At 39.8% G+C, this 24,243-nt stretch overlaps 1 protein-coding gene and 1 non-coding gene across 2 annotated transcripts; one reads left to right on the forward strand and one right to left on the reverse strand.

Annotated features, from left to right (window-relative positions):
* Positions 1–862: 862 nt before the first annotated feature.
* Positions 863–11,388, reverse strand: ppp2cab (protein phosphatase 2 catalytic subunit alpha b). Its single transcript, XM_026181846.1, has 7 exons — positions 11,043–11,388; positions 3,088–3,297; positions 2,788–2,961; positions 2,590–2,679; positions 2,307–2,468; positions 1,835–1,953; positions 863–1,675 (listed from the first exon to the last, which is right to left on the reverse strand). The coding sequence occupies exons 1-7, from the start codon at positions 11,142–11,144 to the stop codon at positions 1,603–1,605; spliced, it is 930 nt and encodes a 309-aa protein (XP_026037631.1). The 5' UTR covers positions 11,145–11,388; the 3' UTR covers positions 863–1,602.
* Positions 11,389–12,549: 1,161 nt separating this feature from the next.
* trnay-gua (transfer RNA tyrosine (anticodon GUA)) lies at positions 12,550–12,638 on the forward strand. Its single transcript is given in 2 exon segments — positions 12,550–12,586; positions 12,603–12,638. It is a non-coding gene; the product is annotated as a tRNA-Tyr (tRNA).
* The last annotated feature ends 11,605 nt before the right edge of the window (positions 12,639–24,243 follow it).

Genomic DNA, 24,243 nt, shown 5'->3' on the forward strand with positions numbered 1-24,243 from the left:
ACCTCATAATTTGTGGAGTGGTCTAGGAGCAATCACCTGCTTCAGAATGTGAACAAGACCAGAAAGATGGTGCTTGACTTCAGAAAGGAAGAGGACAGCTCCACTGCCGGTACTCACCCTGTTAATGTGGTTGAGGAGTGCAGGTACCTGGGCTTCTACATAGACAACAGGTTGTATACCAGAATGAGAAGGGCAAGCTTGGTTTCCTCAAAAATCAATGGATGCAGCAAAGTAATGAAGACTTTTTATCACTGAGATGTAGTGACTGATGTTCCCTGTACTGTGGTTGGCTGGGGGAGGAGCAGCTTTAGAGCTGAGATACCAACTGAGTAAATTAACTGCCTAGCAAGGCTAGCTCTGTGATTAGCAGCAAACTGGACACTTTTGAAGCACTGGTGGAGAGCAAACCATCATGGTGGATCCTGACCACCTTCTCTAACAGTCTGTTTCAGCTCTGCTGAGACAAGGACAGCCATCGGAAGTCTTAACCACATGCTATCACCTTCTATAAAACAGTGATATCTGGCTGAGAGGCATCTGCCAGATTTTATTATTGGCTTTGCATCATCACTTAAATTGCTATAACAAAAAATAATTCCCCAAATATGAGATAAAGTACTTATCATCATAAGTAAAACACTTCTAATTAGCATTCCTAAGAGATAAAAGATTTTAAAAAAAAAATAACTGGGTGCTCACGTTCATACTTGAAATCCATCGCTGGGAAAATGCAAAATTGTGGTAAATGTTGGCATCAATGTACATTGAAATTTAATCCCAGGACAATGCAAGGACAGTGTAATTCAAACCATAACATTGTTTTATATGAGGACAAACAAACAAGCAAAAACACAAGAGCATATTCACATCAAGAAGCCACCTTCGTCTTTATTAATAAAATTGTTTGGTTAATACAGATGCTGTAGCTCAGAGGGAGTCAGTGAGCTGAAGTGGATGAACACTCCATGTAATCTTAAACACCAAGCTGTGTGACTGCAAAAAACAAAACAAAACAAAGCAAAAAAAAAATAATTAATTAAAAAAAACAAGAACAAGAAACCTTGTGTAGAGCTTGGGTTGGGAAGAAGAAAAAAAAAGGGAAAAAAACAAACAAACATCTGTAGTGTGAAATCTTTTCCATATTTTGACATATGTTACATTTCTTTTCATTTACAAAAGTGCAAACAGATCACGTTCAGATCTACTCAATATAAGCCATGGCGCGTGGGACTCAAACAGCCGCATTCAGAGTAGCAAAATTTATGTCTTGGACCTCGGTGCCATCAGTCCAGCTACACAGTAACAGGAAAGGGAATTTAAACATTTCTGTTTTGTTTTTTCCATATAATGGGAAGATTCGCAATACAAGTCCTCGGCAATGGATATTGTTATGATTATGGCACACACTTTTTGGTCCATCCTCAGACACGGACATTGTTTTTTGCTAAATGCTTAAATAGTTGTTTTTTTCGTATGTGTTGATATACAATGTGTACCGGTGTGCCTCCTGCTCCACCCCAAGTCTCTCACCCTCCCAGTTCATGTTGTCATCAGTTGAAAGTCATACTGTACAAATGTCAAAGGGCAATCAATAATCAGAGTTTACAGGAAGTAGTCTGGGGTGCGGCGAGTGACGTGGGGCTCCCCTCTGCGAGGCGCTGGATCAAACTGCAAGCTGGGTAGAAGGAGTAGAAAGAATAAATACGATTTGTTAACCACTATATGTTTTATATACAATTACAGCTGGGTCCCAAAGCTACCAGAATGCATCGTGCCTTAGACTTTACAGGGTTTAAAATAAAACCTAAAGGATTTAGGACTTTTCGGTACTTACAAAGAGTATTTTAGGGTGTCGTCTAGTTCCATGATTGCCGCCTGGTTGCCGCAGCGGTAGCAGTAGTTGGGAGCGCTAAATATTGTCACCACGTTCCTCTCGTGGCACCAGTTGTAACCCTGAGGGAGGCAGATGCATTATTCACTGGAAATGTATAATTCAGAATAAACTGCAACTCTAATGCAAATCTAAAACTGAACTCGCCCTTGAACTCTGTATGACTGGTTGATGGTGATATAACCATTTTGTCCCGATGTTCTCTGTAGCAGCGAGGCTTTCAACTCCATTTTTTGTACGGTTAGTGCACTTCCAAAGGTTGGAGGAGCTATTTATCGTAACGGCTCTTTGTTGCAGTTAAATTCATATTAGCGTGCTGACTGCCGGTTGGAATCAAGCCGTCTTTCCTGAGCTTATTCACCCCTCAGCAGCAGATGGATTATTTGTATGCACATCAAATGAGCCAGTGACATACCTCCATAACCAGCTGGTGGGCACGGGACACCAATGTGAGGCGGTTGGCGTGGTTGAAAGTCTCCGAAATGTCCTGACCGAATGTGTAGCCGGCTCCTCGCGGAGAGATGCCCCAGCCACCGCGGTCATCCGGGTCCGACCACAGCAGGTCACACATGGGACCCTACAGGAGACAAGGAGGAGGAAACAAATTGGTTTATGGGCTGGATGGACTTAAACAGCCACTCTTATTAGCTCAATTTAGCTTTCAAATATTATAGATGTATTTAAAATGTCATTGTTACCTCATGTGGCACTTCCTGTAAACGGTCCAATGCCCTAATATGATCCAGTGTATCTATGGATGGTGACAGGCCTCCATGAAGGCAGAAAATCTAGAGGGAGAGGAAGGAAACATGAATCTAATTAATATTTCCTCTACTAATGTTTGATTCTTTCAGAACATTACGCTTACATATGTGAAACCGAGTTTATATTCTTACCTGAGAGTCTACCAAGGCAGTGAGGGGCAGGTAATCGAACAGGTCTGTGAAGTACTTCCAAACATTGGCGTTACCATATTTCCGTAGACACTCGTCATAGAAGCCATACACTTGCGTGATCTGTCTGCTCTCGTGATTCCCTCTGAGGATTGTGATGCGCTCTTGGAAGCGAACCTGAGGAAAAAAAAAAAAAAATAGCAGAGAAAAGATCTGAATGTTATTTTTTTTATTCTCATTCAAATAAATGAATGAATACATTTCAGGTTTAGACAAAGTCAAATGTCAGAACATATCACATACCTTTAGTGCTACTAGTAAAGTGACGGTTTCTACAGAGTAGTACCCTCTGTCCACGTAATCTCCCATGAACAAGTAGTTTGTGTCTGGAGACTTCCCTCCGATCTTGAACAGCTCCATGAGGTCATGAAACTGGCCGTGCACGTCTCCGCACACAGTCACCGGACATCTCACCTCTTGAACGTTTGACTCCTTTGTCAGGATCTCCTTTGCCTGGTTGGAAAAAAGAAATAATTCAATAAATAAATCTGCCTGGTTCAGGGTTTGAAAAACAAATGATCCCCACTACCGAAACATGCCAAAAATGTACAAGTCTGAAATACCAAAAGGCAGCTGGGACAAAGCAACAATGGCCTAAGAACATTTTAAGTTTTATTCATCTAAACCTGCCACTGATTAGTTCCAACACAGAGGAAGTCATGTGATCCGTTAATCACATGCACAATACAATGTAATTTCCAGGGTCATTCTTTGTTCTTTATTTGAGAGCTGGACAATTTCCTGACATCCCCACTCCCCAATTTCCACATCAGCCTCCGGGGAATCCATTAAGATGCTACACAGTGATTATAGCATAAACCGAAACACCACCACCAGAAGCTCTCTATGGATGTAAGCCTCTAAAATGCATGTGTGTGTGTGTGCGTGTGTGTGTCTTTTATTAGTTTCCTGCAGGTCTGGCTTGCAGTGCTTGGAATTGCAGCTCTGGCTGCACTGCAACATTTCCCAAAAAAATCAATTAGTGTGATGCTCCACAACCCAAAAAAAAAAAAAAAGATTGGAGACTGGCTGCTGCCACTTCTGGATGGAAAAACACTTGGTTTGCTCTGATTATTCATTTAAGAGGACTCAACCAAAGCCAAAAGTGCTGTAGCAATGTAACATGACCGCTACAGCTAAAAGTAGATGCGATGAGAAATGTTATTCTTAGACATAGTTCAATCGACTCAGAATTCACCGTGAAGCAGTCGAAAACCTGCCGAGCGTGAGTCACTGTGTGGCCTACAGCTAATGCTTCTGGGGGTGGAAAAAAAAAAATAGGATACTGCTGTCTCATTCAATGCACACAGGAAAAATACACACCAAAAACCTGAAGCTGATATTTTATTTGAACAACCACTTTTTGGAGCCTCTCAGTTCAGAGCAGGGTTTTCTTTGGGGGGGAGGGGGTAGAAATGTGTATTTTTTTCCAGCTTAAAAATATACCCTGGCATTCTGTGAATCATTTTCACCAGCCAGCTGCCTGCTTGTTATGCGGTCTTTAGCTGCAGTTGCCAGATTAAAACAAAACAATAGGAGAACACTTTAAACAGCATCAATACTAAATCTGGACACCCACAACAAGCCCCGTTCCTAGAGTCAGTCTAACGTGGCTCTCTTCCAGCCACGAAAGCCTAATGTTTTGTCAACGACGCAATCTGAGCAGCCGTGCATACTGTCCCCTTTAAACAACAGGGTGAGAGAGAGAATCGACAGAGTCAGAGTGCTATAGCTGGCCTGTCAACAGCAGATGGGACAAACTCAGAGTCAAAAGGACAGAGTTGCATCGCCGCACAATGCTGACCTATATAAAGCACGGCCCTCCACGTGCCCATACTGCCATGAGGCAGGAGGCTTTTCAGTGACTGGGCTTAGCTTGGCAGGCTGACCGCTGTTTCTGCCTTTAAAGCAATTGAGCTGCTAAGCCCAAGAGAATATTCTCGATGTCTGCATTAAAGTCAAACAGCGATAAGTTTTCATCCCAATCTCACGCCAACCCTTATTAGTGGCGTGAGGGGAAATAAACAAGCAAACAAACACGCACTTTAAGTAGGCCAGGTCAGGCTGTCTGGGATCCTCTTTACTTTTCACCGCTCTGCACTCAACTTCTTCATTTCCTTTGCTCACAGTTTCAGTTTAATTAAGCACAACATGCAATTCAAACACTGTATAACTGGAGAAGAGCTAAAAAGACTAAATTAGTCTCGCAAAATCACGCAACAGTGATAGGAATCTAAACAGTTTTTTGTTATTGAGCACAATTACTACTATTCACTTTCCCAATAAGGCAGATGAGAAATATAAATTCAATAAAGAAATAAAATGTGTTATTTCCTCAGCCTTGAGGTTATCCACCATGTCTGAGGAACTCTCCAGCTAAAATAGTTTCAATAAAAACGGCAACTGCACACAGATAAAATAAATTAGACTTTTACGACTATATTTTTTTTACTCAGAAGCAACCAAAACAAGTATTTCAATAAGGTAAATAATACAAAAAAGATAGAAGCACAATTAAATATGAGCAAATAAAGTTCAACAAAACAAATGAACTCTTTCCCGCAAAGAGACGGAATTTGACGAGCTCCTCTGTACGCTTCATGACGAGTTTTGACATCTCATTATTTCTCAATAAAGATGTGGTTTGATAACCTTTAAAAGAGTTTCTGGGTTTTTCCAACAGTAGCTGCATAGGCAGAGATGCAAACCCAGTCATTTTGTTCTATAACCAGGCCTCAAATACGTCAGGCACAGCTCAGTTAAGAAAAGAGCTACGAGGACTGTTATCTACCGACACATCAAGGTTTTCCACTGAGTACATACACAATGAAATGTGAGGAAATCACAAAAAGATATGTGAGCCTTTGGCTTCGTATTTGTGACCGACCCACGAGCGTCTGTATCCATCCATTTATCATTTGAACGCTCTTAACAAGTTTTTGGGTGTAACATTTGATCTTCGGCTCTGTAACCTTACACTAAAGTCGATGTGTAATGTGTTCAGTGACGTATCAGGTGTCACCTCTGCGTCCCAGATTGGGTAAACTGATAACTTGATTAATGTAATGTGCTGTCTCTTTATAGCTTTATGCACAAAAAAGGGGTGGGGTGCCTGTCAATATCCTTCACAAAATGTCACTTTTATCACCTGGGATTAACTTCCGATTAAATATTACATAAACTGGAGAAGGTAAATCAATACAGTGTGACCTGATGTTAGGACTTTTCACTTCTCGAAATTTGAGATCGGATTTAGTGAAATCCACAAAACAGTGTGTGAGGCAACTGTTTATCCACGAGATGTCCAGTAACAGTATGTACTCTGGAAAGCTGTGATTGTGAAAAAGGATGACCGCACTGATTACTCAAGCACCTCGTCCAAAGTACAGATCACACCTGCCACAGAGAGCAAACTCTGCTCAGATTACGACTGCACTCAAGGCGCAGGACGGCCTGCGTTCAACAAAGTGCTTATTCAAGAGCCCCGACATGAAGTCAGCAGTTTTGGTCAGCTAAATCAGCCCATCAGTGTGGAAGAACCAGCCAAAGGCTCACCTGCAGACAGCTTCAGGTGAAATAAATCTGACAGCTCTGCAAGACTGTAACCACAAGCAATGACCTCACTCCTGATTTATGGTAGCTGAATGTTATGCATACTGCCAACCTCACCGAGTGAAACCACTGTAAAAAATAATTAACACGAGCAGCAGACAAATGGTGGCAGGTTATGTCTGATTTCATCAGCATTTCTGCTACGACAGTATGAATTTTGATGACATGTATTTCACAACTCATTTTGCCTTGGATGCACTCAAAGACCACCGAGCAAACATCCATTTCTGATGTTTTTTTAATGAGTCAACCAGAGATACAAAAAAAGGTCAAGCAGATGACATCAGTTCTAACAAGTGGGTCAACTGCAGCAATGTGACCAAATTATTGCATCACTGTGGCACACTTTAGAGGTCTCTACACACCTGCGTCATTGCATTTCTTATCTACCCTTCAAGATGGTTCACCCAACGCAAGATTCAAGATGAAGTAGACCAAGTTAACATGTTTCGAAAGATAAGAAAATGACTGTGGCTGACTGCAGCCAAAATACCAAAAAACACACGCTATACAAATATGGCTTAAATGAAGTAGAAACAAAGTAGCACAAAAAGATGAAGGAGAACAAATAAATAGAATAGAAAAAAAAGAGGCCAATCCAAAAAATATATAAATCTACATATAATACAATAAGGAGCTTACAATATTACACACAGAAACCATCTCTGGATGATTATGTAACCCTTTAATAGGTTTATTTTTGGCCAAAGGAAAAAGCAGAAGGTCACAAAAAGGTTAACTCTCCCCATCTGTGACACATTATTCATTTAATCACATTTTCTCTGCAAAATTGACGGCAACATCAAACCAGTATCCAGTAAGCAGACCCCAGTCTGCAGTCACCTAATTCAAACCTGGCTCAGTGCTAAATTGTCAAACCAATGATCTTACTTCTGTGAAACAAACAACTTTTGCAACAACATCCAGACTCTTAAGAGTGAGGAGCCTACGATAATGCAAACTGGGGAAAAAATTAAAATCGCAATTAATCACGTTAAACAGAGGAACACTTCAAAGCATTGCATCTCAGCACACTGACACCAGGCTGAGGCTCTGGTATGACCGGCCTTCTTGTGAGACAACTGGAAGGGCAGATTACACAGCACATCTCATTCCTCTGCACCCACACGCATCCCCAAAACAAACACGGCCTCTATCTGAGTCACAATGAACAGTGTTATCCTGAGTCACACACTCTGATCCCCTTAGCAACAAAGGCTTTCACAGTGTTAGTGATGCAACTCACAATCAATCATATCCTCGGCTATTTTTAAAATCCGGGAGGATGTTGTGTGGGAGCCTTCTGCTGAATGTATAAACAACATTCACTGGGTGGGAGGGGTGGATGGACAGATACAAGTAGACAGTGTGGAGAAACTGGGCTCCTGACAATGATACAGCCCCCCACCCACCCACCCACCCTCAGCTGCTTTAATGGCATCTTTGCTCCATTAGGAAGGAAACAGGAAAGAGGAACGCTGCATCATTTGTGCAGCTCTTCCATCTACAGCACATGTGCTGTATCGCAGATGTATCACTCAATTATTAGCCGTTTGCTGATATACCAATATCAGTATTTATTACAGATGATATATAGAGATTTAAAAGGTAAAGAGGAGGCAGGAGAAACACCCTTCAACCATGTTATAAGTGTTGATGTGGCAGCCTGCAACTCCCCTGTCAGCAACACGTGCTTGCAATGCCACAAACATGACAGCTGGCTGAGTCTGGCGGAGAGTATACGGGCAATTTATGACTTATTATGACAAGTAAACAAACTGAATTATCATAATATCTCAGTAAGGATTTATTTAAAGGAAAATCTTCAGTTACAGTTGGAGAAATCATTTTTTGTGTGTCTGTAAAGAAAAGACTTGCTGAGATATCACATTTTAAATCCCTGAATATTGTCATCACTCTCAAAAATCCTATATCAGTCGGGATTTAATGTGCTGTGCCAGTATAGCTGTATTAACAAGTGTTCGCAAGATCCGTCTGTCTTTGAGATAGTTTTTTTTCTGTATGTTGAAACTATGTGCTAAATAAAAGAGGCTAGTATAAACAATCCCTGTGTGCTTTCCAACTAACTCCATTAATAAAAAGGCCAATTTATATGCCCAGCTAAGCACTGACCACCACCACCACCATCCCTCTAAGCCCTATGGAAAGGATCCCGTCCCTTTTTGGGATCCTGATACACAGTGTAATGAGCATTTAAAATTACTGGGACTCAAATGGAAACAAATATTGGGATTAACGTTCCACTTGAGAATACCAGACCTTTAAACTTCAGCACACAGAACTCCAAACATGGTAGCAGCATAAAAAGAAAAACAGACTCTGAAGACTGTCCAAAAAGAAAAGAAAAAAAGAAAAGAAAAAGCCTCTTCTGTCAGCATAAAGCCTAACAGCAAATTTATAATATTCACTATATACGCTGTCAAGTTATGGTGTCAGTCACTTGACTTCTGACACATAAATCTAACAATCAGAGGACAGGGTGTCAATTCTCCAGCAGGGGGAAGCCTAAAAATGGACCATGACCCAAGGCAGCAACAATATATAGCACGCTTTGGGCAAGAGAGCTTTCTAGAAACAGAAATCCTAGACAGATCAAGATCAGGATTAAAAAGCACAAAAAAACAAATCCAAAACCCAAACAAAAAGAGTATTAATTAAAACAATCTGAGGAGAGAACAGTGGTAAAATGTTTAAGAGTAAATGCTCCTTTACAACCAGACATCCAGAGCCGGAAATCAGCACAGAGCAGGGAGATTGGGGTTAAGCTCAGCTCAGACCACAAAATCAAATGGCCAGTTATCAACCAAAGCAGAAGCATATGGGCATAACAACACTCATAACAAGTTAATTAAGGTTAGTTTAAAAAAAAAAAAAAAAAATTATAATAGTAAAGGAAGGAACCACCTTACACCAGCTTAAAGGTCAACTTCACACTGTGATGATAACATCAAAGGTCAGCGTCTGAGGGAAATTACCATCAAGTCATTTTTCAGCTATTTTTAACTAATTCTATGTTTCCAAAGCAGTGATGCAAAAAAATAGAGCAAAGGACTAAGGAACTCAAATTGAAAATTACAATTCAGGCCAGGCATCACTTTCATCCATTAGGTCATGTTTAAGTTTGAAAACCGCCCACATTATTGCCTCGAACAAGTCATCCTCTCCATTTATAGACATGAGTAAACAGAAGGTAGATAATGGACTCAGTTTCCTGACTACCTGTGAGAGCTGCTGAGGGGCAAAAAAAAAGCACCACACACACAATCAGCTGGCAGTTTATTAGGCACATCTAATTAAAAACTAACAAGATTATTACTTTGATGGCACGATGTTTGTGGAAATTGCCTTGATTAAGACTTGCGGTGTTTTAGGAGACTGCAGTGTCTGCTGTTGCTGAATTGTGCCGAATTACAGGAGGCGTTTCTCTCATTTAGACTAGCCCTCATTCAGGGTGTTTCTTGGCTTAAAGGATTTTTATTGTCATTCTAACATTTGATGTGAAACAAAGTTTTGCACTCAGCGAACAAGAATGAGAACACCTAAGAACAACGCATACAGAACCAAAGGAGCAGGAAATACATTTGCATTGTAATTTAGCATAAATAAGAAGTGGTGGACAGTGCAGAGCCCAGTGGTTTCTCATGTTTGTTATCTTTGGCTGGGAGCAGCAGAGACTATAGAGCACATTTAGGGCACTGATGGGGCTTTGGCTACATAAACAAACATTATTCATCCACATGTAGTGAAGGTAAACAGACTGTGTTACCTTAATTAACAAGTCTGAGCAATTTGCTATTTTTTTTGGTCATTGGATAACCAAAAATGTATTTTAAGCTCGACTAAACTAAGCCCCACTTAGAAATAACTTGTTATAATTGGAGGGCCAAATGTCTTAAGTAGGTGCCAACTTTCTTTTTCTTTTTTTATTGCAGGAAAAAAAACCCTCCTCGATATAAATTGACTGGCTGGATTTATTACCCTGTGCCGAGAGCTACACAGTAAGCTTTTCCTCACCTTTTCATTGCTCCAAGTGGCTGCACCTAAACTGGATACAATCAACCTTAATAGGCTAAATAAAAGGAGCCCAAAAGCCTGACTTTCTCACAAGAAATCAACTTTATCTCTTTCCATTTTGATGCCAGCTGGCCACATTTTTCTTTTACTATTTTCTAACAGCTTCCATACATAAATACTGAGGCATAAAATGAGGCAGAGCACTTCCACTCAGTAGCACGGCTAAGAGATGCTGCAGTCACTGTCAGTGTGAATGAGAAGGGCTGTAAATGTGGTATGTGACTTGAATTCAAAGCTTGTGGGTCATTCTAGCTGCCCGGTAAAGCACCAAGAAGCCCGAAAACTACCACATGTAATTTCTTATTTAGCGGTGTAAAGCTGTTTAAACAGAACAGAAGTCTGGGGCAACTCGTAATGATTGTCAAATCCATGCACAACGCAGTGAAATGTACACGATAGACGCCATTTTAAGAATGTCTGGAAGGCGGCGGTGAGGAGGGAGAAGACGTTAGCAATAAGTTAAGGGAGGGAATTAAAAAATAAAATCTTACCTTTTCACATAGTGTTTTTACTTGTCCCTCGGACAGCTGCTTGCATTCATTGAGCTGCTCGATCCACTGATCCAGTTCTTTCGTAAACGCCTTTTCGTCCATTTCTGTGTGTTTTCGGGTTTGCTGCAGTTTGTCACGTTAGCTAATTCGGGTTAGGAGACGACTCTCCCAGAGGTTACCGTCTCTCGAGGGCTTACAAAATGGCCACAGTAGAAGCTAATCACTCTCTTACTAATAGGCGCATGTATCGCTAACTGCCAGATCACTGTGATGATTTGACTGAATTGAAACTGGGAGAGGGAGGGAGAGGTGACAGTTAAGGATCCACCCTTGTCGAGCCGCTGGCGAGCAAATAACAAACTTCCGGTTGTGCTTCGAAATAAAAGCTTCTCGGCGGACAAGTTCTGAAATACACCCTTACCTAAAAGAAAAAAATAAGAAGAAGAACTTGCTAGGCTTAAACATAACAACAATGCAACTAGAAAAAACTAGCATCCGGCAAATAATCGAAAAAAAATAATAAGAGTCTTTAATTGACCACCTTTTACAACTTTTCTACGTATGTAAATTTTAATTTTATGTAAACAGCTCAAGTAAACATGGTCTGAATAAATTTCTGCCACACTCTGAAACTTACACAGTGACAAAGGTTGGTAAATATAAATAACATATATCCCAGAATGTCGTCTATTATGGTAGATGTTTGAGGATATATTATTTTTATGATGATTGTTATTATTATGTGAAGATTGCGTCAGACTAGGGTATTGTTGAAAAATCTAATAATTTCCGGTCTAACGCTGTGTGGTCTACCTTTACTAAAAACAGAGCGCCGCCCGAAGCAACCAGAGACCTATGAAGGCTACTCACTGATTGGTTCGCTGAGCTGCTTCCTGTGCAGTTTCATTGGCTCGCTGTTTATTGGGGAAGTTACTAACACAAACCAAAGAGAATACGTCATGGCTCTGTGAAAGCATGCCGTGCATTTCACGTTGTGGCCATGATGTCACTGTTTTACCTCCTTGTTGTCAAGGCCAAAAAATGTAAACAAAACAAAAGACAGCGTTGTCTTTTAACCACGCTTTCTTTAACAGGCTTACCTTCCGCATTGTATTCATTCCTCTCAGTTTTCGGTCATAAATAAAGGTCGCTAGGCCCATTTAAAGGAGTTTATTGTTTGTGTACGGTATCAGCAAAACTGCCAAGTGATCTCACTCAGACTCAGTCCTAAAGCCAGTGACTTTCTAACAAAAACAACGATTAAAGATTCGTTGATAATATAATACATCTGTGCGTCACAATGTGCACTCATGATTCATCACTGTAATAAACATAATCAGAGTTAATCTTTCACAAAAAGTTCTCTCTTCACAGAAACACCAAGTTCACCTTTAAATAACACTATATTTCCAAACCATATTTACCTATATTGAATCGTTTATGAGGCACTTTATAAAAACTACAGTTCCCAGGTCAATTTATTTAATTGCCTGTATTTAGGCATGTCCCTTCGATAGCTCAGTTGGTAGAGCGGAGGACTGTAGGTATATGATAGCAGGAATCCTTAGGTCGCTGGTTCAACTCCGGCTCGAAGGAGCTTTTTGGGTGCTTTGAGTACTCCGGGATAGTAGAAAAACACTAAATAAGAATCAGTCCATTTACCATTTACTATATGTGAATTAATCAGCATGGTCAACCCCCTTCTGTTCTTTGAAATTATGCAAAAGGACTCAGTGACTGAGGGTGAGAGCAACAATTCAGGAAATATTTCGAACTAGAAAAATGGGGGGGGGGGGATAAGCTTTAATTGTGAACATTGTTCATCCCATACCAAGCAGTTTGTTAGAATGTGGCAACAACCTTTTTGGGATGAATTTGCTGACACTTTCAGCAATGACCCTGCAGTCGATTCACAAGAACCTTCTTTATATGTATGACAAACTGAAAGTTTCTGACTGCGGCTTTAACAGTTTCAATTCAGCATACGACCTGTTGTTCTTCTTTAACTCTAAATATAGACCTATTATATCATACTGTTATGTGAAGTCCAAAGCAGGTCTTCTCTTGTATTGTGCAAAAACATAAAAGAATGGAGACTTTACTAAGCCTGGTCCCAGTTAATCCCAGACTCAATTAAACTGGTAACATAATAAATCATATTTATTTTAGCTGGGGGCTCTGTGTGGAGCAGGGATCCCACATCTTTTCTAATCAGCCAGAACAACATTTGTCAGTTTGTCTTTAGTTTATTTTGTCTTTATATATATATATATATATATATATATATATATATATATATATATATATATATATATATATATATATATATATATATATATATAGTTTATACTGGAATTTGATGATTTCATTTATTAAAGAAAAAAAGCTATCCAAAACTGGCACTATGTAAAAAAGTAATTGCCCCCTAAATCTAATAACTGGTTGTGCCACCCTTGGCAGTAAGAACTCCAAACAAGTGTTTTCGATAATTGATACTTTCAGTTTGTCTTTTCACTCTTTCACTTTGTCTCTTTGCTCTTTTACTTTGTGGTGGAAGGACTTTAACCCTCTCTTCTTTGTGAAATTATTTTAATTCAGTCACATTGGAGATTTTCCCAGCATGAATGATCTGTTTAAGAAAGTATCAAAGTATCTCAGTTGGATTAAATTTGGGGCTTTGAATGGGCCAAACCCTCGATTTGTTTTGTTTTTTGTTTGTTTGTTTGTTTTTCCACAGTTGGACTTCGGTGGTGTGTTTTGGATTATTGTTCCGCTACAAAACCCAAGTGTTCTTGAGCTTCAGAACAGGAACTGATGGACAGATATTTTCCACCAGGATTTTCTGTCAGACAGCAGAATTCATGGTTCAATCATTTACAGCAAGTTGTTCTGGTCCCAAATCAGCAAAACAGCCCAAGACCATCACACTACCACCACCATGTTTGACTGTTGGTATGATCTTTCTATGAAATGTTGTGTTAGTTTTACACAGGATTCAACAGGATTCAAACCTTCCACAAAGGTCAACTTTTCATCATCAGTCAACAAGACATTTTCCCAATAGTCTTGGGGATCATTAAGATTTGTTATTTTTTTGGCAAATGTAAGATGAGCCTTTGTGATGGTTCATCACTGTTCCAGGTTTTCTCCATTGGTTTTGTAACCCCTTTCAGACTGATAAATGTCAATGACTTTGTTTCTAAGTTGTTTCTTGAGATTGTGATATGATGTGTTGCTTTTTGAGATCTTTTAGCCTATTTCATTTTGTCAGACAGGTTCTATTTAAGTGATTCTTGAGTCAACATGTCTGGCAGCAACCAGGCTTACGTATCACTAATGAAATTGACATCAGCTTTCCAAAAAAATGTGGTTAATCACAACTAATTCATTAACAATGGATAGCTTTTCTCCATAATAAATGTAATCATCACTTAAATGCTGAATGTTGTTTTCTTTCTCTAAGATTAAAATTTGCTTGATGATCTGAAAAAAAATAATAAATGTTTGACAAATATGTAAAAAAGCAAAAAAAAAACCACAAACACAAACAAATGCTTTTTCTTCTGCTTATCTATGGGTCACGTGTACCAGAACCTTTCCAAACACCAGGGTACACCCTGGAGGGGCTGCCACAGAGAACCCCTATAATCACATCTGTGGCCAATTTACAATCACCAACTGACCCTGGAAGCATGTCTTTGGACTGTGGGGGGCAGCTCAGCTGGCCAGTGGATACAAATCCAGGTGTCTTGTGCTAACCATCAAAATGATCCCTTTCCATTTTTGACCTACAGTAGCTGTCTGTTTTGATACTAAAACTGTTGCCTTAAAGGATTTTCAGGTCATTTACAATTCTGCCTTCAAATTACCACAAGCTCAAGGCAAGCAAGTGCAGTTTTATTGCTATTCCCTTATTTATTACATCTGTTGTTTTGCTGCTCTGACTGTAGCTTCTCTGTCATGACTTAACTGTATAGTCTAATTGTTTGTGTCAGCAGGAGGTCACCGCTGGTGTAGACTGGTGTCAGCAGAACCACCTGCTGATCAACGCCGGGAAAACCAAGGAGTTGGTGGTGGACTTCCGGAGACGCAGACACACCACACTGACACCAGTGAACATTGAGATAGTGGACTCTTATAGGTACCTGGGTGTTCACCTGAATAATAAACTGGACTGGAGCCACAAAACTGATGCTCTCTACAGGAAGGGTCAGAGCAGACTCTACCTGCTGAGGCGGCTGAGGTCATTTGGAGTACAGGGAGCCCTTTTAAAGACCTTCTATGACTCTGTGGTGGCATCTGTCATTTTTCACAGTGTGGTATGTTGGAGCAGCAGTTTATCAGCAGCTGACAGGAAGAGGTTGGATAAACTCATCAGGAAGGCCAGCTCTGTTCTGGGATGCACCCTGGACCCAGTGCAGGTGGTGGGAGACAGAAGGACTCTGGCCAAAATAACATCTCTGATGGACAGAGTCTCCCACCCCATGCATGTAAATGTTGCTGAACTGCAGAGCTCCTTCAGTGACAGACTGCTGCATCCTCGATGCATGAAGGAGCGTTTCCGCAGGTCCTTCCTCCCTGCAGCTGTCAGACTGTACAATCAGAACTGCCCCCAACAAACACAGATGTTTACATCTGAGCTGTAACTGCAACAATTTAATCAACTGATTCGCACTACAACCTGGTTTGCCTCTTATCTGTAGTTTTTTTTTAATTTGATAACTGTACAGTATCAAATTACTGGTTTATAGTAACCATTGTCCTTAATGTAAATATGTAAGAAAAATTGTGTATGTTTCTGTTCTGTGTCCTGTTTGTTGTATATGTGTCTTTCTGGCTGCTGTTACAACCAAATTTCCCTTTGTGGGACAATTAAAGGATTATTCTATTCTATTCTATTCAGCTCTCTTCTATTCTATTCAATACTCAAACAGAGGCATGAGACTTGTGCCAGAGACTTGTCAAGACTGTTGTGAGCAGAGGCTGACAGAGGTCATAGGGGTTACGTCTAAAAGAATAACCATATACCATCCAGGAAAGCCAGTACATGTCAGTCTTGATGTAGCTCTAGATTTTCAGCAGACTTATGAAAGCTTGACACAAGCATATCCAGGTCCATTCAAAGGCAAATGCAGCCTTTACCACAAACAGAGACCACACATGAAACAATAACAGAGATCAAAGGCTATATCTGCTCTTCCAACACACTGGCACATGTTCAAGTTTGTCACGGCAATTAATAATTATCATATCTTAAATCGGGAAGCTTTGCTGCTTCACAACCATCAATTACTTTTTGAAGGAAAAACTGCTTCTCAATTTTCTGAGTGCTCTTATAACAATCAGACATGACATCAAGAAACTAAATATCTTCAGACAGTGTATATTAATCATGGGCATTCCAGCGATTCCAGCAATGATCTTAATTCTTAATGTTCAGCATCAGTGAGGGGAATGTTATCTCCCTGAAATTGACCATCTATTATTGTTAAGCTCTATTTGAGAGAAAGAAATGCACCAATACATCTATTTTCCTCATACAACAATCACACAGTCCTACAGAGGATGTATCTGTGCTGCAATGACGCATCTGTCCCACTGGGTTTTTGGGTTTTTTTGTTTGTTTGTTTTTAATAAAAAGCAGATTAAAATGTCCCTGGCAGTTTTTCCCCCCTCTCTGTTTTTCCCATTTGAGCCTCTCCTGCAACAGCAATTCATGTAATCAAGCAAATTTTCAAGAGCGCACTCCTCATAATTAGAAATTTCTGTTTGCAAGGTCACAATGGAAACAAGCAGTCATCTTCTGCTTTGCTCAGAAAGGACACAAAAGCATCGGCTGCATCCTTGAAGTAAAATCTAACCAGTATCTCCCTCTGGATCACGCTAATCAACGAGGGGATTGAATTTCAGATCCCTCCTTTGATGAGCCGCTCCTCTTCTCATGTTTGCGTAAACATAGTGGATCATGATACAGTTTTCCACATTATTTTCCACTTGACTCATGATAAGCTTACAGTTCATCAAGTTTCAAGTCTCTTAAACGGTGACCCTGTAGTCTATTTTAGATCACGATAAGCATTCTCTGGATCGTTGTTTTCCACATTAACATTTCATTGATCACTTTGTGAAAAGCTCATCCAGGCTGCCTGATTGTTGTGGCCCTGGCTTTCCCAGCCAGTGGAGTGGGCAGCCATCCAAGCAGGCACACCGTGATGATTTTCCCGTCTACCGTAAACACTCTGCCTGCATTTAGCTGATCTCCTTAGTTGGTTTTCGGTTAAAATCCTGTCCCAAATACGAAAGATGAAGATTCTTCAGTGTCCCTTTGAAAAGAGGGCACTACCCTATCCAGATCTACTGCACGTATGCCTCCATTGAACTTTATGTTTCCAGATTACTTTGTGATCTGTAGTGAGAGTAGGTAGCAGGAGGGGGTATGTGGTGGATAAAATAGATTGAAAGTCAGCAGAAGCAAGACAACATTATTTTGAAGAGGCGGAAAAGAAGGGACCAAGAACGCATCAAGTGGGGCCACAGGAAATCCGAATGTTCACTCAGAACTATTTAATACGTGTAGATAAGTGGTGATAAACCATATTTTCAAGCTCATATGCAGCGCTGTGTTCTTCCACAGATTTATAGTGTGAAATGTTGAGGTGCATAAGAATTTAAACAATCTTATGATGGAGAGTTGTAAAGTGTTGCAAAGTAGGAAAAAAGTATTTAGACATTTTACTTGAGTACAAGTTATAATCCTACTTAAGTAGCTTACCATGCCACAGGTTGTATATTCAAATGTATTCAAAGTACCTAAAGTAAAAGCATTCATGTGTAATGGCACTTGGAGATTATTGGAACATAATCAATGAATCATTGATATGTATATCTCTTTAATCTTACAACTGTTGATGGTTTTAATTACTTATATGTTGCTCAGTAGCTTGACATGATAATAATGTTATTATTAAAATAATAAAGCTTTAAAAATAAATAGTATGGATTATGAAGTGCAGTAATTCAGTATTCAGAATATACTGGAGTAAAATGAAAACTATAATCTATTATATAAATTATATTCCTACTGGTCCTATCCATGATCTCATCCAGTGATGTTGGGGATTGTCGGTTTTAACTTGGCTGTGTTGGGGTGGCACTAGTGGGGACCAATCATATTTAAAGTGGGCTAGTGCCACACCTCCCTTCTAGACACATCAATGCCCCAATTTGAATTCTAGTTTGTGTTCATGTCTGTTAGCAAAGTTGTTTTCGTTTCATTTTACTTGCTGCTTTGTGATCATTCTGATTGTTTTCACCTGTTTTCGGCGCTCCTGTTTCTTGTTAGTTTGAAACACAGACACTGTTCTGTGTTGTCCATAAAGCTCTGTGTATTTGGGCTCCTGTTTTGTGGATTTTGTGTTGTTTTGGGACTTTAGGTGCATTAGTTTCCTGCATCCTGTCCAACACCTCTACGCTCCAATTGATGACGACCAACAATCCCTATGTAAAAGCTAATTCACAAGGGAGCTGCCTTTTTGACAGGTGAATTAGTTAGCCTTCATTGCTAAGTGTTGCATAACTACAGTGATGACAGAGTGTCCTGAAAGTTTGCTTCTACATATAGAAGTGATGACATTATTACACAAAGAGGAGAGCAGCAATGGCAGGTAACATAATACAAGAGGTTAATCCAAAGTTGCACAGTGTGCTGTAGCAGTATGGAGCCAATGTGAGCTCTAATGTACCATCTTTTACTACCAGCAGTCAGCTGCAACTTACCATTAAGCATTAGTGTCTGGTATAGTTCCTATTTGGATACAAAAGCTAGTTAGGTACCTGCTGCTGCCACTGTTGTTGTTATTGAATGTCTAAATTTATATTCACTGTGTGTGCCAAGGAGGTTTGGAGAAAAGCTCTCTTAATTCCAGGCGAGCAGATGCAGACTATGTTTGATGTCCTTGCCAGGCAATCGGGAGAAAATGGCTGAACCCCCTTGTAAACAACAGTATCCGAGGTATGTGCGGTGTGGCAGAAGACAGGATGGTGTTAAATGGGTTGTTTTGGAAAGTTGGGCAATGATACTGTGGAGGAGGAGAAGATGATAGAAACAATCAAAACCCTGGGGGACAGTCAGACATCATGCTCACAAAAATACAGCCACCGGTTGTATAACGATAGCTTATCAGGCATACATAGCATTACATCAGTGGTGCATTGTGAAGTCATGTGATGATTTCCCTCTGCATGAAAAACTCCAAACAGAGAGAGAAGCACAGACTGGCTGTCTGCAGGAGACGGACACATACGGAAATAGAAGAAGCTGACAGATTATTCAATACCGGGTTTGGATACATGCAAAATAAACACTCAAGACAGTAGCTTTTTAATGCAGAAAGTTACAGCAGACGATCACTTCAATCAAATTATGGTGTCAATCACATGAGAACAGAAAGTAATAAGAAAAAGGCACCAAATGCAACATGTTAAAATGCAATGTGTCATAAATATATAATATAAAACTACACTTTAGGGCACCTGTATGAAATATTGTTCTAATAATGCATTATTTTAACAACTTTTTTCACTCATTCCCTGATTTTATTGATTGTTTCATGTGACAGGCTAAATATAGAGATGCAGTGATTTAGAAAAAAAGAGGAAGAAGAAAAGAAAGAGGCAGCAACACTACCTCCACCTCTCTCTCATTCTTCTACCAATTAGCATCCAGCACTGTGCCTCCAGGATACCTGAAACCATGACAACAACAGGCTACTGTTCCCATCTGAGATCTGGAGCTCCATCTGCTGTTGCTAAAGAGGAAATACAGGCTGTGTATCCCTCTTTCACATCTCACTTTTAAGAAAGGATTGTGGAGGAGGCGAGGGGGATAATTCTATTGAATATATATGTAAGAAACTGTTAAGTGTAATGTTGCCTTTATGAATGAACTTTCATGCCCAGAAGACACCTATTTTGGGTCAATTGTTAGTCACCAAACATTTCTGAAACTGTAAATACACTAAACTGATAAAATGATCTCTGAATGTCTACTTAAGAAAGACCACTGATCTCAAACTGCATTTCAAATGCCACAATGATGGGTGCCTCTTACGGTTGCTTTTTCAAAAATTCCACCACCACATAACATTGTGAGTCAGAAAAACAAAGCAGCCCTTTCTCCAAGGGAACAAAATGATCCGGGTCTTGGTACATGCAAAGATCCCACAGCCTCCCTTGAGACTTGCTTTAAAAGGAAGGAGACTGACAAAAGGCCAGAAAGGTGCAGCCCACACAGTTTATATTCGTGGTCAGGTACCCAGACTGGCTGGGTACAGCGCTATTGTTTTCCATGCCTCACACCACACTGTGCAAAGGTATTGCCTCAAAAGCCCTGTTGTTGCATCAGCATTGAATTATGAGTTGCAGCTTAGTTACCCACAGCTTTAGACTTGAATTTGATTGTGTACACCTAGCACATGTGGCCTAATTGTAAAGATAATTATAGACTTTTATAACAGCAATAACATTTTTTTTAAATGTGTTTTTTAAAAAGCAGGGCATAGACCATGGAGGTGGCCACCTAGAGCATTGCCAGCTGGACAGGCACACTCTTAAAAGTCTGGCACTGATATGCAGTATGCCTTATATATTGCTGAAAACATTTTTTTTACTAAACACCTAATACTGAGAATTACAGACAGACTGTAGGAAGGGGAGGAGGAACCTAACGGTCTTTGTTTTAGCTTTTCCAACTTCACACTGCTTAACAATGTTACTGACCTTCCCTGCAAACCTTCTGATATGACATGAGCATCCTGCTGCAGGGTGGACTTGTGTGGATTTACTCACACAGCCCACAACAGTCACGGTAAAAATGAGCTATTAATTATTCCAGACACAGAGATGGGCGTCAATCAGAATCTAACAGCAAATCACAGTTTGTTCTTTTTAACATCTAAGACGTGAGGGTCAAAGGCATCAAATCCTAATTGCACAAAGAGCAACTAAATGGCTACAGCTGGCTCTACATATTAGAATCCCTTCTACACATGAAAGGTTCCTTTTATGGAAAAAAGAATCAGAAGCAGTGTTAGGACCATACGTACTTGAATAATGAATCATATTTTTGTAATTTTGCCCCTGTACACCACCACAGGGGATTGTAAATCAAACAGTCCACATGTCATTGAAGTGCAGGCTTCAGCTATAATTCAAGGGATTTAATAAAAGTATTGCATTAACTGTAGCCATTTTAATACACAGTCCTAGATTTTCAAAAAGAAGGAATGCACTGATCAGCAACACCCACAGGAAGGACACGGGAGACAACTAGTGGATGATCGCAATTATTTCCTAAGTTAAAATAGACCCTTGACAGCATCTAGTCATGAACAAGCTTGACGAGGTAGGCATGTTATTGTCAAGACAATCGGGAGATACTTGTATTTATAACAAGCTGCAAACCACTGGTTACATTAAAAAGCAGGAAGGGAAAATTAGACTTTACCAGACAATATCTTAACAAGCCTAAATAGTTGGAAAATTTTGGAAAATTCTTTGGCTGGGTGAAACCCATGTAATCTTGTACCAAAATGGTGGGAAGATGCATACCACATCATTTGTCGGACATACTGAATGCAATGTTATGGTACTGGTATTTATGGTTCCAGTGGAATTTAGTCACTAGTGTTTGTTGATAGAAGTAGCAGGATGAATTGTAAAGTGTAGAGGTCTATACTTTCTGCTCAGATTCACACAAATTGCAAAGATGATCCAATAAAGTAGATGCTTCACAGCGCAGCTAGATAATAACTCACAACATTCTGCAAAAGAAACCAAAGAGTTTCTCAAGGCAAAGAAATCAAATATTCTTCAATGGTCAAGTGAGTGACCTGATCTCAGCACAAATACAAGACTGAAGGCAGACAGAGTCACAAAGAAGTAGCAAGAGGAGAGGAAAGTTTTACCAGTTAATGGAATACTTTGCAAAATCTCGTGAATCTGCATTTCAGTCATATCTTGACTGCTTAAATTAAAATCCACTGTAATGATGTACAGAAGCAAAATATTTGTAAAAAGCAAGTTTTATTGTCAAAATACCTGAACTTTATTGTTTGTCTACTGCTAAGACCTCTGCCACTTCCTTAATCACTGCAATATATCAATAAAAATTAAAGAGTATACTAGAAAAAAATGAAAAAATACAAAAAAAACAACAACTTGCTGTTGCAGTTTCACTATTTAAGCAAGTAGTCCACAAATGAAATCTATATATGTTGAGGTTTGGAGAGAAAAGAGGGAGTATCTTCGAAGAATACTTAAACCTTCTTAACCTCCTTCCTGATTTCATCTTAAGTGGAGCAGTTAAGAAAAAACTTAATCATTAGTCTTTCTTGGTACTATGAGTGGCAAGATATTTAACTCAACTCAAAAGGGAAGATATTTATGGATAGCACTAAACAAAAAATCCAATAATCACCAAAATCTGCTGGTCCTAGTTTTTGTGGCTAGAAAAATCAGTATGAGAAGGAGATGGTTGATTAGAGAGCGCCTCCTAAAACCGTGATAGAATTAATTTAAAAGGGGTTTGGTTTAATTAATTTAAATTTCATCACACTACAAGTACCAGTGCCCTTCACACATCCTAAAATCCAACCATGACACCGGCTGCCTAACACTTACCCAGTCAACTGTGAAATTTAATTACCACCATTGCATCAAAGCTCTAATGAGACAATTAGCTTGTGCCATCTTAAAGCTTTGCTCCTCATTAGCGCTGATGGCCGCAGCACATGTTGGTGGCTCAGTCACAGTCCTGCCCTCACACTTAGGCTGGAGTCTTCCAGCCAGAAGCAGGTTTCTGTAAAAACTAATGAGTCACTAGAGTGAGACTAATGCATGAGGTATGCAGGCCTGAGTGATTTCTCTATCCACACAACACAAAACAGAAGAAGGCAGGAAGTATTAAAGGTAAACCACCCGAAGACTGCAGCTGTCTGATTGTACTTATTAATGCACCAAGTTTTACCTAATTTTGTAAACAGGCCTATCATATTAATGAAGAACATATTCATTTCAAGTCCATTAACATTTTTCTTTTCTGTTTCACTGTGATGAAAATAAGATTAATCTAAGATTAATGGCTGACAATTAGTTCTGACTCATCAGCCCAGTTTTAGTTTATACATACAACTTTAGCAGCAAAAACCTCCAGTGATCATTGTCTCTATGACTTCATCAGTCTCTCACATGGTTGTGGAGGAACTTTGGCCCACTCCTCTTTACAACGTTCATTCAGTTCATTGAGGTTTGCTGGCACTTGTTTATGCACAGCTCTCCCACCACGCATTTCAGTTAGGTTGATGTTTGAGTTGGCTATTGCAGCACCTGCATTCTTTTCTTTTTCAGCCATTCTGTTGTAGATTTGCATTTGTTACATGACCCAGTTTTAGCTGAGGTGTAGCTGTAGGACCGCTTGTCAGACATACTGTGGTACCCAGAGAAGTTCATGGTCAGCAGTATAACTGCAAGGTTCCCGGGTTCATAAACAAGAAGTTGTTCCAAAACAAGTCCAAATCCTCACACATCCACCGCCATGTTTGACAGCCGGCATGACCTGTGCTGATATAATGCATTTAGCTTTCACCAAACATGGTGCTGTGCATTATAGTTAAACATCTCTTTTTTGTCTTTTCTGTCCCAAGAAAACTGCTCAAGCAGTCTTATAATTACTTGCTAAGTCTTTTTTTAACTGTGTTGTCATGAAATCAACATTTAACATGCCAGCTGAGGTCTGCAGGGTCTGAGGTGGATTTTTGGGGGACTGATCTTGGGGCGAATTTGCTGCAATGTCCACTACAGGGAAGAGTGTGGCATCATGTTACACACGTGAATGCCACAGACCAACAAATCACCAAAACGTCTGTTTTTATAGAGGTCCACACATTTGCTGAAGATCAGTTCATTTGATCAGAATCATCTGGCTGCTTCTTACCCTCTTAATTCCCACAGGAGGAGTAAAGGTGCACTTAACACACACATGCACAGTAATGGTAAAGTTAACACAGTATGTGTTTATTTACTTTAATAACTCCCACGTGATTGGAAAGCATTTCAGTTTGGATTTGTAAGGTTCAAGAAAAAGATTAAAGAGTCAATAACTTTTCTAATATAAACTTTTTAAATGGACTATGTAAAGTTTGCG

The sequence above is a fragment of the Astatotilapia calliptera genome, chromosome 10 (assembly GCF_900246225.1).
Source record: "Astatotilapia calliptera chromosome 10, fAstCal1.2, whole genome shotgun sequence".
In the NCBI taxonomy this organism is placed as follows: Eukaryota; Metazoa; Chordata; class Actinopteri; order Cichliformes; family Cichlidae; genus Astatotilapia; species Astatotilapia calliptera.

Excerpts from the sequence above, each read along its gene's own strand:
- ppp2cab (XM_026181846.1), bottom strand. The coding sequence starts at position 11,144 with ATGGACGAAAAGGCGTTTACGAAAGAACTGGATCAGTGGATCGAGCAG. Across the intron at positions 2,962-3,087 it reads CTTTACTAGTAGCACTAAAG|GTTCGCTTCCAAGAGCGCAT; the intron begins GTATGTGATATG and ends TTTTTTCCTCAG. Across the intron at positions 1,954-2,306 it reads CCCACCAGCTGGTTATGGAG|GGTTACAACTGGTGCCACGA; the intron begins GTATGTCACTGG and ends TGCCTCCCTCAG.